Here is a 21,716-nt window from a genome sequence, read left to right as displayed (position 1 = left end):
GCACCATTGAGGATCTTTCCCGCTGCTTCCTAATTTAATATTGTGTAATAACAAGTATTGTTGCCTGCACATAAAACACAAGTACACAATTCACATTGCACTGCAAATGAACAATATAGTGCACATGTTTATGTTTCATGGGGGAACAATTACTGGGTTTTGATAATATGGGAGTAAATTAAGGCTGGAAGGACAAATAGAGGTTTTTGTGCTTGGTAAGAGACTGTATGGAACTTAGGAGGTTTGTGAGAAGGGCTGAACAATGTGCTTCAATTGATAAAAAAAGAGAGAGAGAGAGAAAAGAAAAGGAAGGCCATTTTTAGGGCTAGTAATGTTTTCTTTAAACTGCCCAGTGGACTACAAAACCCTTCCCAAAGCATGTCAGAATGATAATTGTATATAAATCTATTGCATAGTTCATTAACAGTATTCATTTGGTACAACTTCTTTAATTGTGTATCTGAATTTGAACTAATTGCAATTATAAATTGCGAAGGAAGGCTGAAATGCAAATCTTAATTCATGACCCTAACTCCTCCATTACGAAAGTCTGACAATCTTACTTTCAGGCAGAAGGAAAATTATACTCACTTTCTCTTTTGTGACCCAATCCTAATAGTTTTGTAGAGTCCCTAAGTTTAACATTTTGTCCAGGAAAGTAAGATACTGCATTAACTGATCAGTCACAACATTAAAACTACTGACAGGTAAAGGAAATAACACTGATTGTCTTGTTATGACAATGTTCTGATAGGAAACCTTGGGTCCTGGCATTCATGGAGATGTAACTTTGACATGTTCCACTCAGCTAAACATAGTTACAGACCAAGCACCCCTCCTGAAAGCAATGGCCTTTCCCAACGCCCATTGTTTCTTTCAACAGAACGACTTAAAGAACACGACCAAGAGCTCAAGGCATGAGGGGGACCTACACAATAGGCATGTGGCTTAATGTTGTGGCTGATTGGTGTACACTGAGAGTCCTAGCAGAAATAATAGGTTTAAATATAAGTATTCTAATTATTCTCAAAAGCATAACAGCAACAAGGTTTCCACCTATTAAATAAAATACATTTAACAATTCAACTGCAGAAATGCACAGGTGAAAGTATAAGAAATATACAAATGAAAAGAAAAAAAAGCACTGCTGGCTGCTCACACTGGTTAAAACCAGTGAAGAAAACCAGTATACAGAAAGTATTTTTTGCCATCTCATGAGGCCAACTTAGTGGCAGCCAAAGTTGCTTTATATTAAATCTACGAATGATCCGCTGGTAATTGAAACAAATTCCCAAGTGATACTTGCCAAACAGACCGAATCATTGCGTAGAGGCCTCTGTTTTTACTGCACAATCTGTCTTGAAACAAAGCAGATGGCACAAAAGAGGTTTCAGCAGAGGAAAAGCTGCCACTGAGTGAGAGGAGACTGTGTCAGAAGCACCCAGTAAAACAGCAACTGGCCACGGTGAGTGGTGTCTGTTTATGACTCATTTCTACCTGCCGTCAGGCGGGAAGGATTAGAGAGAGTGGAAGAGAGAGAGTCCAGTGCTAACAAGGGACGAATTGTGTGAGAATACAAGACAGCGCCATGTGGTTGTCAAGAAAACAAGGTAGTAGGGAAACATATTAGAGATGGGCCATTTAGTCGCTGATATTGGCTGTTGTCGGCTGGGCATGGTTGACACGAGGCAGCTCCTGAAATGAAAGACGACAAAGAGGGATGGTCCAGATGCACAGTGAAGACATTCTAACCTTTTGGAAAAGTCTAATGATCGGAAATAATCCGGATGTTTTCATTCAAATTAGGCAGGCTCGTGACTGGTGGTTCATCATGACTATATTTGCCCTCAAAGGATTTTAGTCTCATAAAGAAGTCATACACAGGCTTTTAAGAGAAATATTGGTGGAGTCTGGGGAAAAGGCTATGTTTTCACTTTCAACAAAATGTTCACTTGGACCCCTCTTTATAAATGAAATGTTTTACTGTATCAACACCACAAGGTAATTATGGGAATTCCGAAAGTTTACAGTTTACAGCCATACATCCTTCTGAGAAACCAATGAAGCATGGAAAAATAACACACATTTTTATGCATGAGCAACAACATTGTAAGTAAAAGGGTAAAAATGTTTGTGAAACTCAAGTTTCTTACTCCACACCAGGGAGCTATATATTAACTGACATGCTATGAAAGGAAATATACCACATAATGTATAATAAATATTAGGGACTGACCTATTTTTGACGCAGCTGATTATTGGATCTGATGTTCAGTGTTTTCCTGGGATTGTTTGGGATTATTATTTTTGATCTGTTGATCTATACTGTGTATCCATCACAAAACAATGTTAAACTAATTTTACATTCCAAAAATGAAAACCACATATGAATATTCAATTTCACTAGTCACTGGGGAAAGAAAAAAAAAAAACACCAGGTCATAATCTTGCACACTGCAAAAGCATGACTGGAACTGAAAGTGTGTGAAACTATGTTTGGCATTCTGGAAAACTGAGAAAACCATTGCAAAACTGAACAACGTAAGAATATAACTGAAAAGAAAATAAATTGGATCACTTGTGTAGGCTCATGCAACAGGTCAGAAAGAAAAAAAACAAAAAAATGTTTACTATCTATCTATCTATCTATCTATCTATCTATCTATCTATCTATCTATCTATCTATCTATCTATCTATCTATCTATAATAACTGCCAAGACATTTGGCACTATATTTTGCATGAATAATTCTATTCATAATAATCATAATTATTATAATTTAGTAGTATAACATCAGCATAACAATTCTTTTTGTTGTAGTTCATTCTTATTGGCAACACAGACAACATCGCTGATTGGTCGGTTCCTCTCCACACAGCTGCATCACGCATCCACTTCCTTTCTCCCGGAGCAAAGATGGCGGAGTACGATCTCACCACCAAAATTGCCCACTTTTTAGACCGTCATCTCGTTTTTCCTCTGCTGGAGTTCCTGTCTGTCAAAGAGGTATGAAATATATTAACACATGAATGCTTCGTTACAATTTTCGTTATTTTTAACAAACTATTTACTGGTTTCTATCAGTTTTTAAAGCCATGCACGCCGAGGAGTTGGCCACATTTTTTGCCGCTATGTAAAGGTAGCGTCACTTACCCGGAAATGTATCCAATTGCACTCAAAATAAAAGCGCGTCAACTTTTGATAAATAGAAGAAAATAATAGAGTTCAGAACTAAAAACTGCTGACCAACGAGTACATCAATGTATGCAGTAAAATCTACACTAAGCTTTAATAATACTTTGGGACCGGACATTTAGGGCACCATATTAGTTAAATTTAAGAGTTAAGTTGAATTTACAGTTTAAGAGGCAGTACCGGAAGCTGTACCCTTGTTTGTGTTCAACTTTACACTGGTTACGCCATGCTCGCGCCCTAACCTGTACGGATGAGTTTAGGAGCGCGCGTTTTGTAAACCGGGAACAGCAGTTTGTACGTAGTTGTTGGGTGGTGCTTCCAGACAGACTACTATTCGGCATGTCAGCAGTGTTGCCGCCCGGTGGGGATGTACGAGGCAACGAAACACACAACTGGGCGCTCTCACACAATGCTAACTACAACGAGCTAAAAAAATGCTTAAATTGAAGTTAAAGCGCCTAATGTTGGAACAGCTATTTAGGCTAGAGTATAGAAGTTGTTTTTAATAGCTTGAAAATACTTATTAACAGTATTCAAACGCTTAACACGAAAGCTGGGGCCAGCAAAGTCTTGCCAGGAGTGTTAGCAATACCGCTAGTGCCGGGTAACCTCGAGGTTAATTTAGAAAGCTAACATCGGAGTAAGGTACTTTCTCAGTTGTCTGAAACCTTTAATCTACGTATAGTAGCTGGAAGTAACAGCCATTAGGTTTACATAAGTTAAATTCAACGTTGTGATAAGTATAAGAACAGTAGGCACTGTACTGTACTTATGTCGTTACGTGTACAAAATAATTATTGGCTTTTGGAGGCCGTGGCATTTCACGTAACCTTTAGTAGTTAGGGAGTTGGGTATTAAGTCATTGTCAAGTTATAGAAAACATTAACTAAATTCGTTATCCAGTAACACGTTGTGCCTTGTAACAATTATTACATTACAAACAAAATCTATCGGCCTTTGCAACTTAGTCAGAACTTCCAGATTAGGTAACAGTGAACATAAACATTACCTCTGCTCTGGTTACTATTTTTTGCTTTGTTTTTAGATCTACAATGAGCAGGAGTTGCTTCATGGAAAACTGGACCTCCTCAGTGACACAAACATGGTGGACTTCGCCATGGATGTGTACAGAAGCCTCTACTCTGAGAAGGAGATTCCCCATAGTAAGTGAATACACAAGGCTCATCCTTATTTCTCCAGAGCTAACACACACAAAACCATTCATATATTAATATTTCTTGATAGACATCATAAAGAGCTTCTGCGCTACACCACACTCGGTCCATTGAGAATTGATTTTGCAGTAAACTTTGTTTTACAGCGTTTTCACTACTGGGATACAGACCATGTACATGCAGGTTTATGGTGTTGCTGTAGGTAATGGCTGCCTTTATCCTCCCTGTGTCAGCTCTGAGGGAGAAGAGGACAGAGGTCGTGGCCCAGCTGAAGCAGCTCCAGTCTGAGACCGAACCCATTGTGAAAATGTTTGAGGACCCAGAGACAACAAGGCAGATGCAGTCCACCAGGTAAAGCCTGTCATTTTCTAATCACAATTAGTATCTTTCCTCTTTATTTAATCATTATCCTAAAATTGATTTAATGCAAGACATGATGTGCCTTTAGTGAGGTTGTGAAATTTATAGCTGGTCTTACTGCCATGATTTTAGTGTTAGTAAAACCTGTTACTTGAAACAGTAGACGGCACAGCAACATTACATAGGATTTTGTAGAATCCATGGAGCTGCACTTTCAATAAAAATGTATTAAGCTTTTTCAGAGCTTTTTGCTGAGTGAAGTCAGCAAACACAAAGGTTATAAAAAGACAGCCGCTTGATGTTGTGGTTAACTTTATTAAGGCTCTTTTGTCGTCTACAGTGATTAAAATTGTTTGGTCATATTCAGTATTTATCCTTTCCTTTGACTCTTGGCGAGGGAGGGCACATTTAATCAAAACCATTTTCCATTTTTATCTCCTTTCAGCTTGTGCATGGCTTGCAGACATTTGTTTATTTAAGCCAGAGATTAGTATGAACGGTTAGGTGAGATATGAAGCCTGATTAAAGAGCTTCTCTACATAATTGGCAGTTTGCTGTCAGCATGGAAATCCTCATTTTAGACAAGACTTGTGTCTGTCTTAAGTTATGCATATTTTTTTCTTCATACCACTAGATTTGTAAAACAATAGAAAATAAACTGGGGTCACTGAAGTATTGTCTCTCAAGCCAAAGGACATGGAACAGTTTTACTACCATTATAGTCTAAATCATGCTTTTTACTGCTGCTCGTTTTTAACATAATGTCTGGATTAGTGGATCATGCAGTGCTAGAAAATAGCATCTCATCTATTGGGGGTTAAGAGATCCACACTGTATCCACACCACACTGATTCATAAACCATTTTAAATAATAACACATTTCTAATCTTCAATTTTTTTTTTAATTGACCCTTAGCCAATAGGTCTCTATTCCTTTTCTTCCAGACTTTATTTGAGCAACTACTGCAGCCAGAAACCAAGCTCAGATTCATAGTCAATCATGTTTTTACCGTATCTGTAAATAATCTTGTCACTTTCAGCCACACTCTGTGGATTGTGATCACTGTTTCCTGTGATTTATGTTTTCATTTGTGTGGACTTGTTAAAGAAATAAAGCCTCCTTTTGAGATTTTTTCAGTCGGCATGCTGCTGATGACTTCATGACTTGTTCAGCGTGGACTCTCATCTAAACCTGAGAAGAAGTGAAAAGCAAAATATTAGATATTTTGTATTCCTTCAAGACATTGCTCAAATAATTATCCTGTGAGAGAATGTACATGTGCAGTGGCTTGTGGCTGTGATAAATTTTCAGGATCAATGTTCTTGCAATGCACAGCAGGCTGACATTCCACGCTACAGGGAAGTCACCTAGGAGCTTATAGAAACCATCCATCTTTAACCTCCAAGCAGAGACAACCTGTCTTGAAGCAGTGAAGAATCCTGTCTCAGCCTAAATTAAATTCATTTAGCACACATTACATATGTGCCAGCAAATGCACACTCACTCATTCCCATTGTAAAAGTGAACTTACACTAGGAACACACATAGTTTCAGTGTGGTGTCCACATAAATAGATTTTGTGTCACAGGCAAGTTGTAAAAGGCATTCAAGATACAACCATGTAGAAGAGCCAGTGCATTCCTTTATTTTGATAAACCCATAGAGACAGAGAGGCTGTGCTGAGAAATCAGTATTCACTGTATTCACCAAACATCATTTGTTAGACATGGCTAGCTTTGATTTATAGTGGCCAAACCAAATGTAATAAACAGCACATCACACTGTTTGAAAAGTGAAATGGTCTTCATTTATGTATGACTCTTGATTTAGACCAGAAGTGGAAAAATATACCTGAATTGGCTATAAACGGCAGCATGTCAGCCAAATGGCAGCTCAAGTTAAATGGCCTCTAACTACAGGAACTTTCTTGCTTTTTTTTTTCAGAGATGGACGAATGCTCTTCGACTATTTGGCAGAAAAACATAACGTAAGTTGGCCTGATTTGCTGACATCTCACTTCTTCACTGCATTTCCCATGGCTCTTGTGTGAACCCATGGTTGTTTCAGGGGCAAAGTGGGAGGGACCGGCCGAGCAGGGAAATACAGAATTACTTCCCAAAACCCTTAACTCATTTTCAGGGTTTGTATGGCTTGCACAAATTCTGTGGACATTTACATTCTGTGGTGAATTGTTAAGAATAAACGGAGTAGCTCGGGACTCGTGGATTGAGCCGCAAGAATGCCGGAGGTTCTATATTTACCGTGATGTTTGGCTTCTTACCCTCCCCTCCATCGGTCTCCTCCCACTCCGGTATCCTGCTGACCTGCATGCTGTCCTCAGTGTACCTCCACACAGTCCAAGCTCAGGGCCCCTCAGCATGGTGTGGGAAAGGCTTAGGCGGCCCAACGTGCCCACTGGCTGTCACGGTTTTACTGAATCTGCGTCAATAGCTCGACATCAGTGCACACTGCTCTGAGATAATGGATGTCAGGAAGGACAGTTAAATATAGGAGGACAAGTAGGCTTGAAATGATAGCCCTATATATACATTATGCATATATGCATTTCTAAATCAGATCAGATGACCACATCTGGGCAGATTTGTTACAAAAGTTAAATATTCCCTTTCCATTCGTAGCAAAATAACACCGATATGATATAGCAGTGTTTATTCTACATTCATTTAGCAGTGATGAGCCACCACAGCAGCAAAATTATGTTACTGCTACGAATAAATATTAAATTAAAAATAGACTTGCGATGTAGTTAAGACTATCTCAAATATATTTGGTGAAGCAAAGAGGTTGTTTCTTCCTGATGATTTAAAGTAAAACTCTGAAACACCAATTGATAGGACACAAAACTGGAATTTCCGTAAGGACCACAGCTGCATAAAATTACTGCACAAGCACAATGTTTGAACTGAAAATATGCTCAAGTATTGTTTGACTTGGTCTGACAATGATTCCCATTTTCTTTGTTTGTGATATTGATACTCTCGTACTGTATTCTCTTGAAGTTTCGTCAGGAGTACTTAGACACGCTGTACAGATATGCCAAGTTCCAGTACGAGTGTGGAAACTACTCCGGGGCTGCAGAATACCTCTACTTCTTCCGTGTCTTGGTAAGCTTTCAACGTTTGTTTTACACATTTAATGCAGTCTCAATCCAGTTAATACCAACACATATACTTTGTGATAACGGTACCCCTCACCTCCCTTAACAGTGTGTAAGTAGTATTTTACTATCCTCATTTATATACTAGCTTAAGGCATTTCTCAGACATATTAAAACTGAACATTACATTATGTTTGCCAGATTGCTGTAATTCCTCAAAAGGCCAGTGCTTGCAGAGAGGAAAAGTACACTTAGAAGTAATTGAATGTGAAAAGCTTACGTCATTGCCTATTCAATTCCTTGCACGTCTTCTGTATTAGGAGGAGACTGCTGCTCTCGGACTTGAATAGGATCTTTTACTGGGCCAAGTGATCAGTAGCGGACTGCATAATCTGTCTGTAGTCTTCTCACGGGGCGGGCCTCAGTAGACAGTTTATTGATTTGAGTGCTGTGGCCAGAGACTCCCTAGTCACGACTTCTGAGCTTATGTTTTTAGTTATGCAAGGCGTCTCTTAGTTAGCATCAAGAGGGTTACTTTTTTAACCATGTGGTCAAGATGTTTCTGAAAGAGTGTATGTTGTAGATGAGGGGGTTCCAAATGAACTGTACATTATTAGTAGCTGTCTTCTTCAGACTCTTTCTGTCTTTAACTTGAAAAGATGAACTGAAGGACAAATTTATACAATACAAAGAGTTTGATAAAGTAAGTTTTATGTAAATGTTTTAAAATCAGGTAATACCGCAGTCTGTCTGGCAGAGGAAGAAAATTGAAGTTCACAGAGAGCGCTGGCAGTCTTTAGTACACATGTATACTCCATATTTCCTCTATAAACAAAAAGGCTTGTGTGCCTGGTTTTTTGCATTTGCAGCTTCTCTCTCTTTGCCCTCAGAAATGAGTGAAAGATGAGTGAGTTAGAGAATGGCCTAGGTGCAAGTCACCTACAACAACTGCTGTCTCTCAGGAGACCTAAACCTTCCAACAGCATGTCAAACACTAAGTTTGAATTAAAGTACAGTTGTTTTGTCACATAATGTGATGGGGATACTGTTAGGAGAGGTGAGTCAGTGACTGCGGATCTCAATGAGAGTGAATTAAAGGAAACAAAAAGGAGAAACAACACCAGTGCGGCACCTATTAATTTTATAATCTTTAGTAACTACTAGTATATTCAGAAAATGGTGGCAGAACTGAGTATCTTGGATCGTGGGTGGTCCAAATTTGCCATATGATCTGCCTTTCAGACTTATACAGATGACGCCATAAAGAGTGCTATTTAAGTATTTTATTTTGAAAGTCTCATTTTGTCTCATGTTTCATTACCTCCTCATTGAGCTGCCTCTGCATTGTGATTCTTGTCCCATGGATGGACTCCAAATTCATCTCCCTGGACTGCAGCCGGCGAGATTTGCTACAAGTTATTCTGACTCACCGAACGTAGGATACGGGTTTAAGCCACCATTCATTGAAATCTGCTTTATCCTTCTTCTGATGTCTGTGTATTACCATTTTACTTATGATGGTAAACAACAACAACTTACAGTAACCCACCACACTAAAAATGTAAAGTTTTGCCAAGGATTTGGATTGTGCAGTAAGGCAGCCTCCTATTTTTAGTGGATTATCTATTTTTTTTGACAGTGCTTATCGCCCTGTATGGAAATGATCCACTATAAATATTCCACCCTCACTATTTTAGGGGAACATCGAAGCCGCATCCTTTGCTTAGCCTACAACCACTGTGATTGGTTTAAAAAAATACAAACAAGAGCCCCTCAAGCCAGAATGTTTTTTCCCTTTTAGCAGAATTCTAGTGTGATGCAACCAGATCATTATTTTCTACAGACTGGGCTAGCAAAATGTGACTAGCTATGAGTTAGAAGGTCACTTTAACCAGACCTTGCAGCAGGTGAAGAACTTGTTGATGTTCTGACTGTAGCTGCAGAGAGCAGAAGAAGCATGCCTTAAAGTCACAGAGTGTACATAGAGATGGACTAACCCTTTGTGATGTCAGTCATAGGTTTCCTAAAGAGCAGTGTGTTGAAGCTCTGTATTGTAGCACCGCCCCTCGCCATCTTGGCAGTGCACTATTCATCCTATATCCTGACTATTCCAAAAAATTACAGAGGTGGAGCTGAGGCTGGATACAGAAACGTCTCTGGGCTTTTGACTGTCCTATGATGGCACCAACTGGTTCTCAAAGTGGCCACATCCTTAGTTATGCAATGCTTTAAACTATAATGCATTTTGGAAGGTGAAATATATAAACATTGACCCCCCCATATAATTGTCATGAATGGGAAAATGAGCTAAGTTTGTACTGTAACATTGGGCATTTTGACATAGGGATTGACTCACTTTTGGCTTAATTTTTCAGGTTTGGAGGTTTCTTTTTAGACAATTAATGTCCTTCATGGATTTGTCTTGCTGGATCATATGACATTTTTTTGGTAGTATAGTTTCCCTAGTCATCAGTTCAAGCAAAGATATCTCTGCTCTTAGCCTGTACTGTTGCTGTTCTTTCTCCACAGTATTTAGGAGAATTTTTTGGCACTTTGCGTTGACTTAATTTCAAAAATCACATGAAAGGCATTTTCAAGCTTGTAGCAAATCCCCTGTTGACTTGGATAACTGCTGCATTTGGAATAAGTCCAAATTTCCACCAGAAATTGAGCTCTATTGTGACTTCTTTATTGTTATCTTACATCAAGTGTTAGTAAGTTCAACTCAGCTGAATAGCCTGTAATGACCAGTGGAACCAGCCTGCATAGTCGGTGGTTTCCAAGTGTCACTCACTTGTCCTCCAGCTTTTGTTTGTCTTTGGTTCAGCATTTAACTTTGTGGTAAAGCTAGGGCCCATGCCAAAGCCAGCCCTGGAAGAATGGGCAAGAATAAGATCAACATTTTGTCTATTCATTAGAGTGAAAAACATTAAGACCATCTTTTGTTCCTATTCTAATTGGCATTTGATACTGCACTGCCTTTGCCGCTTGTCTTTCGGATGTCACTGACTCTGGGTAGTCATACACGTTCATCATGCTGGAGTGTCCCCTCTTGAAAAACTTGGCAGCGACTCTGAGCAATGATGAACCCTTTTCCCCACAAACAACCCTCTTAACGCAAAGCAGTTGGGTACTTCATTTGATGGGTATTTTAGTGATCTGCTCAAATCAAGACAAGGAAGAGACACATCCGAGACAAGATGACAAGTAATTCGTCCAAGTTTCCTGCATCCACTCCTTCTGAAAAAAAAAAAAGTATTAAAGAAAAGTCTTCAAAAGCTCGCAAAGGATATGTCCCAGTGTTCCAACAACTGTTGTTTACGGCTTTGCAACTCAGTCTAAATAAACCAAAATTGCTCTAATTGAGGTATGTTGTTCGAAGTCCAGCAGTTTTTTTTCTTTTTACCCCTCAAATTGTTAGAGCCCTCATTTTAAGTTCCAGCCAGATCAGCCTCTGTAACTAGATATCTGTTGCTTACTCTTGACAATGCAAGAGGCTTTTTAGAAGAGGGAAAGGTAGAAATGGATTTCATTAGTGGGAGTCTGTATACTGCTTTCCCCCTCCTCCCTTTTCAGTGTTTTTGTGGACCTCCCATCCTCACAGGCCCCTTGTCTGTTTCTCCCTCCCCCGTATGGGAGAGGTGAGGCTCCATAAAGTCATTTAACGTGGGAAACCCAGTCAATTAAATGAAGGAAACCAGCCTTGCAAAATCCATGCCTCAGGTCTTGTTACAGTGTGGCCTAGCCCGAAAAGAGCAACTTATTCATATCATCACTTAATGCAGGGATTGAATGTTAAGAATAAAGATTGAGTATCCCGACGGATCCCCAGCACAGTAAATTTATTGTTGCTGGTCAGTCAGCGAAAATGTGCCCATTTCACAAACCAATGGAAACTTAAGGTAACTGCTGGAAAAACCCAGGTATTGAAACTTTTCTAGCGTGGCCACTAGTGAAAGCCAGACTGTGTGTGTGTGTAGAAAGCTGCCATAATGACCTGGAGGTCAGCCAAACGTAGCAGGCTGGGACTTCCAAGAGAGAAAAAAATAGCAAACAAAACAAAACACTTCAACAGATGAAACACTGACCTTTATACCGGCAGTGTAGCCAGTTTCTTCTCTCAGAGTTACAATACTGATCTTTCTTAGGACTTCTGTGCTTAAAAAATCATTCATTATAGACGTCAGTCTTGCTATGTGATCAAAGATTTTGCTGCTGTGACTGGATGGATGGACACACCGTCTTACTGTTTGCTCTTTTGGGGGAATACCACAAGAGATTTTCCCAATATTTTGCCATTACCTGCCATTGTCTCATATTATAGCAGTTTGTTAAAATGTCAGCATACTATAGCAGGTCTTTACTAAGCAAAAAAACTGTTTATATTGGAAAAATCTTACCAATTTGTGGGGTTCCAGCGGAAACCTGTTCTTTATTTAGTGTTTCCTCTACTTGTACATCTGTCATGTCTCAGTCGCCTTTAGCAGCTGTCCAATGTTGTATGGGGGTGTGCGGTTAGCATCTAGGTTTCTCTGGATGCTCAGCAGACACCCACCCTGACTTCCTGCTTGACTCATGTCACTGCGTCTGGTGTTGGGTGTTATCAAGAACTACTGTGGCGCAGAGTTTCCCATGAGCCCTAGGGTGTTGTCCAATGTCCACTACAGAGTGATTGCATTGCTGAAGTTCAGAGGCATTCTCAACCTGTGTTTCATTACCTGGTTCTTCTGTTTGTTTTAGCCTGTTCTGGAAATCAGAAACAGTAGCCTGCAACATATTTGAGAGTAATTATCCTCACAAAGATGTGACTTGTTAGCATCAGGTCATATTTCAGACTAATTACCTTGTGATAACGACAGACTTGTGCTGAGCTACAGAAGGCTGTGGATATAGAGGATTACAATTATCAGTCTCTTGTCTGATGTGAGTTATACTTTGCAAAAAAATGTTAACCATGCAAATTTCACTTGGGCACTCAATTTTATTGTATATATTGGGCACAGCCATTTGGGAGCATAGTTCATGTCATGTTTTAGGTGCTTGAAAACTAGCTTAGGGCATTTAGTCTTATCCCTAGGACTGAAGCTTCAGTCATCAGTAAATGTATTGAGTATGTGAAATCATTCAGCTGATTCCAATCTGTTTACAATTATATGAACTGAAGAAAAGCAATTCAAATCTGATGGCTTTGAGAAGCTGTGAGTCGTGCCTGTGTTTTGTATGTGTGTGTTTTATATTATTGACAACTATGTGCTTTTTACTACATTTCACTTAGAATTTCTAAAGAACTGTTTTATACTCAGTAACAAGTAGACCCCGAGTAATCTGTTGTAGGTCAAGGTAGTGTCTCCGACATGACTTTATGAGATGCAAGGTGTTTCTGCCCCATCCTCGGCTATGGCTACTTTGTCCCTATAATTGTAGTTCATGGTGCATTTTTTGCTTGTCTATGTGTGAAATGTAAGTGGGAACCTAATAATTTCTGTAGATGTTTTTGGTGATGAAACACAATCTTTTTAATGCTAATGAATATGTCTCTGCAACATCTCAACTGTACATGAATTAGACATTATGAATTAGATTTTATGGGCCTCTGCTTCATCATTTTTGACCATTGTTTTGTCTTTTGTGTAACTTTGTGGACCCGTGTTACTAAGTATCAGGTTTCTCTTATTGATCTACAATGCAGATATTGAATATTAGTTTATCCTTGCTGGAATGTCTTTAGATTTGAGGCCTTTTCCAGTCAAGTAAACTCCACTGGCACCAGAATGTTTTGGTTCAAGTAAATTGCCCAGAAAACAAAAGTGACAGATGCTCAACACATGTCCTTGCTTACTGTGATAATTTATCTAAAAGTGCAGCAAATTTGGCTTTCTAAAAATCTAAGCAGTCTTTCATAATTCATTTCTCTCGTCTGTCAAGCTCCGTTCCCTTAGCATGACACGATTTAATCTATTTATCCGTTAGAAATGAGAGAAGTCACTGCACCATGCAGCAGTGCCACTGAAGCCAAGCAAATAGTGACAAGCCCTGGCACACTGTGTATGAATGCACATGTTAAACAGCCTGCCAACCAATATAACAACACTTTTATTATTTAGTCTGTCAAATAATGTGGAAAAATGCTTGTTTTTTGTGTGAGAGTGATTCAGTGGATTTTAACAAGTGTACCATGTCGTCTTTTCCCAAGGTCCCGTCTACAGACAGGAATGCCCTGAACTCACTGTGGGGGAAGCTGGCCTCTGAGATCCTGATGCAGAACTGGGAGGCAGCCATGGAGGACCTCACCCGCCTGAGAGAGACTATCGATAACAACGTAAATGCCCCACTTCTCAAAATTTGATACCGCATTTAGATTCTCTTACATAGACTCCCATATTGACATTTCACTTGCAGTACAGCTCTGCTGTGGCATTTTATTTCTTACCACACACACTCATCTTACTACTTAAGAACTCAGACTTGAGTATGAAGTCGTTTTTGCTATTTGATTGATTGCAAGTCAAAAGGAAAGCACACATGATTTATTTTTTCTTGTGCCTTGCTGAAGAATTACACATATAATTAAATGTATGTTTTCTCTGTCTTTTTTGGCCTCTTTTTTTTTTTTTTTTTTTTTTTTAAACACCTTTTTTCCTCCTGTTCAACTGGATATCTCGCTTGGTCCTGTGCAGTCTGTCAGCTCTCCTCTCCAGTCGCTCCAGCAAAGGACATGGCTCATTCACTGGTCTCTTTTTGTGTTCTTCAACCACCCGAAGGGCAGAGACAATATCATTGAGCTCTTTCTGTATCAGCCACAGTAAGTTACAATATATGTTTTTTTCAATTTCTTAATTTCATTCATTCTTTTACACTCAAAAAACTGTTGAGTGAACAGCAGGAAGTTGTTGTATATATAGTAAGTGATGGGGCCAGGAGATCATATAACGATCTTTTTGGGTAAAATCACAGGCTAAAATCTAAATCTCTCAATTCTCCCTGTAGCCTAGAACTTGTGATCAACTAATCTCTGCATCTTGTTATGGCAAGTTATATCTTGCGACTTGACACTTCTTTTTGGATGCTGGTCTGGTCAACAGTATTTTTCATCTGGTATTTTTAGTTTCTGTTAACCAAATACTGTTAAGTTTCACCTCCAAGTTACATAGGACATGAAGTGAGTGTCGTCCTAATTGTGTCACAACTAATTATGCTTTTGAGTTCATGTGGAGAAGGAAAGTTTGTATAGCATTTTTATTTTTAATGACATAGTAAACGAATGTCAGATCACCCACCTCGAGGTGTAAAGATAAGATACATTTCCACTAAACAATAGCAATAGGAAAGGCACAGTTTTATAGCTTGGTTGAACCTTGGTCCTGTCGACTGTCTAAGGTAAACAGAAAGTGGCTTGTAGTGGTTTAGCATTACTCTAGAAATCCCACCAAAATCAGTCATGTTTCACTTCTAATGTACTATATAGCAAAATTGAATTGTCTATTATGAGAATGTCTGTTCCTGATGATTTTTTTGGTCAAGTCACCTTTGTTTATTATTGCACATTTAAAACAACAGATATCTGTTGTGGTAGTTCTGTGATGTTGTATTTTGTTCCTGTGTTTCTGATATGTTGTCTGATATGCATATATGAGTGTGGTTTGGATTTATAAAACAGCTGTTTTAAAATAATGTTTGAGTCATTTTATGGCATAAACTTGACTTACAGCAAACATTTAGCTTTATTACAGATTATTGGGTGGTGGGCTTCTCCACGAACCCCTCTGGTATTTGCAAAGTGGTTTCAGAAGTGTGTGTTTTTGTGTGGTCTGTTTACTCTCCAAGTCGAGAATCAGGCCACGTGTATTGCAGATCGGAAACTTTATACACTGTGTTAAAATTTGCACACCACCTATTTTGATGTCTTAGCTCCCTCCCCCTGGTCTGATTGCAGGCTTGTATAATTCTACAGATGATTGGGCTCCACAGACAGTATGACAGGCAACCACAACACAGCACACTCAAATGTCGGGTTCCCTAAATTTTACTCAGTTTTTAATTTTATTGTGGATGATTAAGGAGGCCTGCCCAATAATTACTCATGAAAAGCTCACCCAACCATCTGTTTGGACAAACTGAGGTAGTTTTGTGTGCTTTGCAGTTTCACAGTGTAGAAACCTCATGTTTTCCCCACTGAGGCTTGGTTTGGCTCTTGTTTCCCATTTCTTGACCAGTACTTCCTTTGGCTGAAGTCGATGACCAGTGGCTGGCCTTCAGCTCCACATTTGACCTTCTTTACCCCTGCAGTCAGCAGATGTTGGTCCAAAGCCCTGTTTATGGACTATTGACACACTGCGCAGACTTAAGGAGATATAATAGTCCCTAATGAAGTATGGCAGGTGCAAAACCAACTGCAGTAGTACATGCCAAGCAAATTAATTATCAAATTCTGTCATTCAGTTGTTCGACATGATTTTCTGCTCCCGACAAGTTATGAAATGGAACCTTGTTTCCTTGTCTCTCCTATGTGTTCTCCCACAGCCCCTTTGAAAAGAGGAAATGTGAACTCATACTTAATTTCTTGGCTGCATGCCTCAGTAGCATCTTCAGCAAACCAGTACAGTGGTGTTTGTTGACTCAAAACTCCAAAAAAAAGAAAAGTTGAAGTCCCTTAAGTGGGATAGGGTGAATGCCCCAAGAAAGATATGGTACAGTGACTCATGCAAGATTGCTTGTTATTGGAGCCCCCAGGAGAGTGAGTAGGTGTAAGTTAATCAGGAACACAGCATGGAGCCCTGCGGTCTTCCACGGGAGTCAAGCAACTACAAAGAGAGGGAGGGAGCTTTCCTAAAACCAGGCCGACGATGGCTTTGCCAAGTAGCCCACTGCCGTTTTTAGACTCAACATCACAACTGCCACAGGTCTCCTGCCCCTTTAATCGATTCAGCTAATTAAACTGTTGTCAGCACTGTTCCTCTGAACACCATGTGTTCCTCTGGCCATAGCTGTAAGAGACCTGAAGGGGCCTACTCCACTTCCTCTTTTCACATTTAATTTGGTCAGTGAGGCACTGAGTGGACGGGGAAGTTCAAAGATAGACATTTAGAAACCAGCAAGGGATTTTGGGCATACAGGTTATGCCAATTAATTACCATCTTGACAAACAAAGTGGTGTTTATGTGCTGACCTTATGTTACACATTTTTTACAGAAGACCGTCTCTGGAGTTGGTGTGGGATAAGAATCAGCCTGTAACCACATTGTGTCTCTCGTGTTCAGTCCTTAGCAAGTTGACCTGTGGTTGAAGCATCAGTCTCTCATGGATTGAGTTTCAGCTACTGGGCAGGTCCCTGCTCACTGATCTATATCTTCTTGCCAGGGTTTCCTTTTCCTCCCCCCTCTCATAGGACACTAATGAAAGAGACGGCTTAAAGCTCATGTGCAGCAAAGAAGGTCCTGTTAGGACATTTATCTGTTTAGCTGCAAAGGTTTTTTCTCTGTTCAAAATGCCAGGAGCCTGATAAGCAGCCAAAATGTTATATTATGTGTCCGTGTAAAGATCATGTCTTTGCTTGCATTGGTCTGATAAGTGATTGCTTTCATCCTCCCTCATTCCAGATACCTCAATGCTATCCAGACTATTTGCCCCCACATCTTGCGTTACCTAACCACAGCGGTCATTACAAACAAGGATGTCCGTAAGCGTCGGCAGGTTCTGAAGGATTTGGTAAAGGTCATACAGCAGGTAAGACTTTTCTTTTTCAACCAGTGGTGTTTACAAAGTGCACACACTTATTGGGTCATTGCTTATTGGCCATGCAGGCTATAAAGGATGAGTAACTGACCATGTAACCCAATAGCATTGGTAATACATTCTTTTAAGGACAGGAGATGTATATTAAAGCTTTAGTACCGCTGGAGAAGCCTTGAACCCATAACTTCAGATGGATGTCAGTGAAGTGACTGACTGTAGTGTACCTATGCCCTCTCCGCCAGTGACAATAGCTACTTTAGAGATCTAAGCACCGTTTTCTTGTGTTGGTAATCGCTAAAAGATGTGCTCAGTACTCTCTGCTCTGTGGCCTCAGGTCAGGTTAGGAGTCACTCTCCTAGCACGATTTAGAACTGTTCCAATTTCAAAACATCATTGTTTATATAGCTATTGTGCCCAGCAGGTGGTCATTTTGACTACATTGTCATTATTGTCAACAAAAAACATGGATTTATTTTGTTTTTATGTATGAAAATTTGCATGCAGATGTTCCCGATGGATTTGAAAAAGCACTATTTGATTATTATAGCTATCGTGTTAAATCATGAATCACATTTAATTTTCCTTTATATCTACATATATGTCAACCTTATTAGCATGTTAATGCAAGCCTTGACTTATTTAAAGAAATAAGAACAAATAGCTGAGCTACATAAACATATGGATGTTATTGGTATGAATGGGTCATTTTATTTCTTCAGGAATCCTACACCTACAAGGATCCAATCACAGAGTTTGTAGAGTGCCTCTACGTGAACTTTGATTTTGACAGTGCTCAGAAGAAACTCAGGGAGTGTGAGTCGGTGAGTAATTACTTCAGTAATCTCATTAACATTCATTTAATCCTTTTTTCTCCTGACACAAGCGGTTGGTGTTAGTTTAAATGCATCTCTGTGACACTACTGAGGTCTTCAAAGGACCTCTGATTTGTATGTCAGACTGCTGAACTTTCACACAGAGCATTATAGTAAACATGGTTGGTAATCATGTGATCTCTGTCTGACCTTCTGTCTGTTCACACAGCGGTTCTATTCGCTCAAGTTCTGCGTGGGTCTAGTGCAGACAGAGCAGTGATAGTCTGTGCCTTGTATCCCTCTGTCAGATATAGAGGTCTCCTAGGACACCATATGACTCAAGCTTCAGTCAGATTTTACTATGGTCTGTAATTGACCCATCAGGCTAGTAGTTAACAGTAAAAGCTTTATAAGCAAAAGTCGCCGCAGAGGCGTGCAGACACTTGTTTAAAACAGGAGATCTGTCATAGCACCTCTATTTAGAGCATTTATTTCAATTTTGGTGTATAAGCTTAAATTTAACTGTAGTTCTTAATGTGAAAATAGAATGAAAAGTGTGCTGTAAAAGTCCTCTTTGTATATTGACTACAAAGCTCAACACACTGTAAATAGTGTGTTATGATTTGATCGGTTAAACTGACCTCAAATGAACTGTCCAATGGAATTAGCATTGTAAACATTTTGCAATATTTTTCATCATTTTGTTTATTTCTGTGTAAAGAATCCTGTGAATTTGTCAGAATTTGATCTTGTGTAAAAGTCTTTAAAACAAGGCCAATATACCTCATGTTCACCAAAAACTTCACTCAGCGAGCATACACTGGTTGTTTTGCAAAAATTTCTGCTTGAAACAGAAGGCACTTAGTCAAGAATGAAAACTGACCATAATTGCAGAGATGTGACACTGTTTGCTGCGGCTGAATTTGTGTTATTGTTTTGCTTTCGTAGGCCATGCCATGTCTAAACCTCTGTGTAAATAATATTTTATTCGCCAAGTTTATCTGATTTTAGGCTAAATATTTATAACACCTCTCACTATAAACATGTCTCAATATCTTTGTCAAATTAAATTACAGTAAACTTTTGTGATGCCACAAAAAAAGGAAAAAGCAAATTCTGATTGTTTCCATTCACTGCTTTAAAGTGATTAGAGTAGGTTGCATAGTGTTGTCAGAAAGTGGTGGTATAAGCTATGATAGACATGATTGTACCGGAAACAAAACTAGTCATTTGCCAACCACTAAAATACAAAACAAGAATTTGACCATCTAAGAGACAACAATGGATACAAGTCATTAGGAATTTTTTTCAATCTACAACATGTAGGTAGCAAAAGGAGAGAAGTCAGCCACCTGAAAAGCATGGCCAGTGGCAGGATACATTCCTTGAGTCAGACTGGCCTAATCAGACCTAAATCAGTTGTGGAACCCCTAAAACCTTGTCTAGTTTGTGCTTTAGTCTGGATGGGCAGTGTTGGAAACACACATTGGCTTTCTGATTCGTGCTGTCAGTAACTAACATAGACCAGTGTTTCCTCTAGGATTTTTTTCAGCAGCGACGGCAAGCTCTCTGGGGAGCCGTGGCGAGTAAACAAATGACACTTGACTGCAGATTTTACTTTTATAACTTATTTATTGAATGGCCAGTTGAAAATAGCTTCATAACGGCTGAATGTAAAAATTAAAAATAAAATAAGTGAACAAGCTCATCTGAAAATGCAGTCAGCAGTTACATCATGGAGTGTAGATATTAGCTTAATGCTATCAAGTAGTTTACTCACGTTAACGACACTGAGTTGGCACCGGGTCCAATTAACTGAAGCTACCGATATGTTATGTAACGTTAGCTGGACATCAATATTTTGCGAATGTCTTTTTAACTTGTAAAATCTATTATGAGTTATCTTGAGCTAATTACTTTTCTCCGGTAAGTCGCTGTCCTATTTTCCAAGACGACACTCCTCTGCCTATCTGACCTGCTGTCTGGGTGCTTGACGTGACGTCACTTTCAAGGCCGCGCGAGTAATTAACGTCGTATTAACCCGACATATCAAAGAGTAGATACTGAGCAGGATAGTTATCTGTAGTTTACCTTAGTACTCATGAGTATCTGACACAGTGCAGAACTCTGCTGTGAAGGTGGAGACATGCAGCGGTGGTGTATTTGCGACAATTTTTTAAAAAAAAGGAATTTGAAGGAGCGGCGGCTACGATTTAGGAATGGCGGCCCGCCGCTCCTGAATGAATGTAGAGGAAACACTGTAGACTGTTTCTAAAGATGGATAAACCCTCTGTCAGAAATGGTTAAATTAGCTATAGAGACCAAAACCATTATTTGCGAGCCTGTAAGCATGTTTATATCCACTGTAAAGTTAGGCTTTTTAACATGGGCCTCACTCAGCTTTGTAGGCAGCCTCAAGTAGCCATTCAAAGGTCTGCAGTGGCTTAATTTTTCAGACACAGAGGTTGGTGCTTGGTCAGTTTGTGACTTCTGATTTGTCATGCCCATATCACATGACCCTTTTCCAGAAGAAAACAAAGGCATTTTAGTTTTGGTTGTCGTTTTTTTCCTCCATAGTATTCTCTACAATTGAGCAGCCTACCAGCCCTCTGCTTCTTGTTTACATCGGCACATGCATGCTCAGTCTATGTAGATGGTCATGTGATATTTTTGAAGCTCTGCCAAAACACTCATCTGAATGGAGTTGTTTTCATATTCATTTTCTTCTTTAAAATGACAACGTATTAGTGTACATGTAGCATTCTCTTTTGCTGCCGTTAATGTTTTTGTTTCTTTGCTCTTTTCCACCACCTGCAGATCGGTGGAATTATCTGACACTATTGGCAGGGCTGTGTCTGCATATGAGACAAACAGAATAAACGAAACAAACTACCAGAGCTCCAAACTGTACAGGTTATGCTTAGACCTATTATAGGAATATGCCAAACAATAAAATTTGGCTCTTCTGAAACCCTCTGACAGTATGAAAATCAATCTCCTCACTGAATGGCCTTTTTGACTTTCAGGCTACATTCATTCAATTTTGTGCCCCATGCTACGTAATAGTTAATTTGTTGAAATCATCTCCTGATCTTAAATGTTGCTGCTACTGCTTACTCTTCCCAGGAGATACTTAGATACTCTAACTCAACTCTGGACATGTTCATCAGACATAAAGCAAATATAGAGATACAGCAGGTGTCCTAGCAGAGTGTTAGGCTTTATGTGTAATTTGTGTAACTTGATCTCCTAGTTTATTCCCTGCACACACACTGTAATTTAAGTTTTCCCAAATGACTTGATAATTTGGAGCTGCCAAGGAA

The 21,716-nt window shown here is 39.4% G+C and overlaps 1 protein-coding gene across 1 annotated transcript in view; it reads left to right on the top strand.

The window, feature by feature from the left end:
- Positions 1-2,848: 2,848 nt before the first annotated feature.
- eif3ea (eukaryotic translation initiation factor 3, subunit E, a) overlaps positions 2,849-21,716 on the top strand; it is a 29,058-nt gene continuing 10,190 nt past the window's right edge. Inside the window, exons 1-9 of the mRNA XM_023264539.3 lie at positions 2,849-3,006; positions 4,241-4,358; positions 4,604-4,721; positions 6,676-6,718; positions 7,752-7,856; positions 14,043-14,168; positions 14,527-14,651; positions 17,446-17,572; positions 18,301-18,402. Coding sequence (XP_023120307.1) covers positions 2,917-3,006; positions 4,241-4,358; positions 4,604-4,721; positions 6,676-6,718; positions 7,752-7,856; positions 14,043-14,168; positions 14,527-14,651; positions 17,446-17,572; positions 18,301-18,402 — 954 coding nt within the window. The 5' untranslated portion in view covers positions 2,849-2,916. The remainder of the gene's footprint in view (positions 3,007-4,240; positions 4,359-4,603; positions 4,722-6,675; positions 6,719-7,751; positions 7,857-14,042; positions 14,169-14,526; positions 14,652-17,445; positions 17,573-18,300; positions 18,403-21,716) is intronic.

This window comes from Amphiprion ocellaris, chromosome 9 (genome assembly GCF_022539595.1).
Source record: "Amphiprion ocellaris isolate individual 3 ecotype Okinawa chromosome 9, ASM2253959v1, whole genome shotgun sequence".
NCBI lineage: Eukaryota > Metazoa > Chordata > Actinopteri > Pomacentridae > Amphiprion > Amphiprion ocellaris.
The sequence above is the reverse complement of the archived record's forward strand: the minus strand, read 5'-3'. Positions and strand labels throughout refer to the sequence as shown.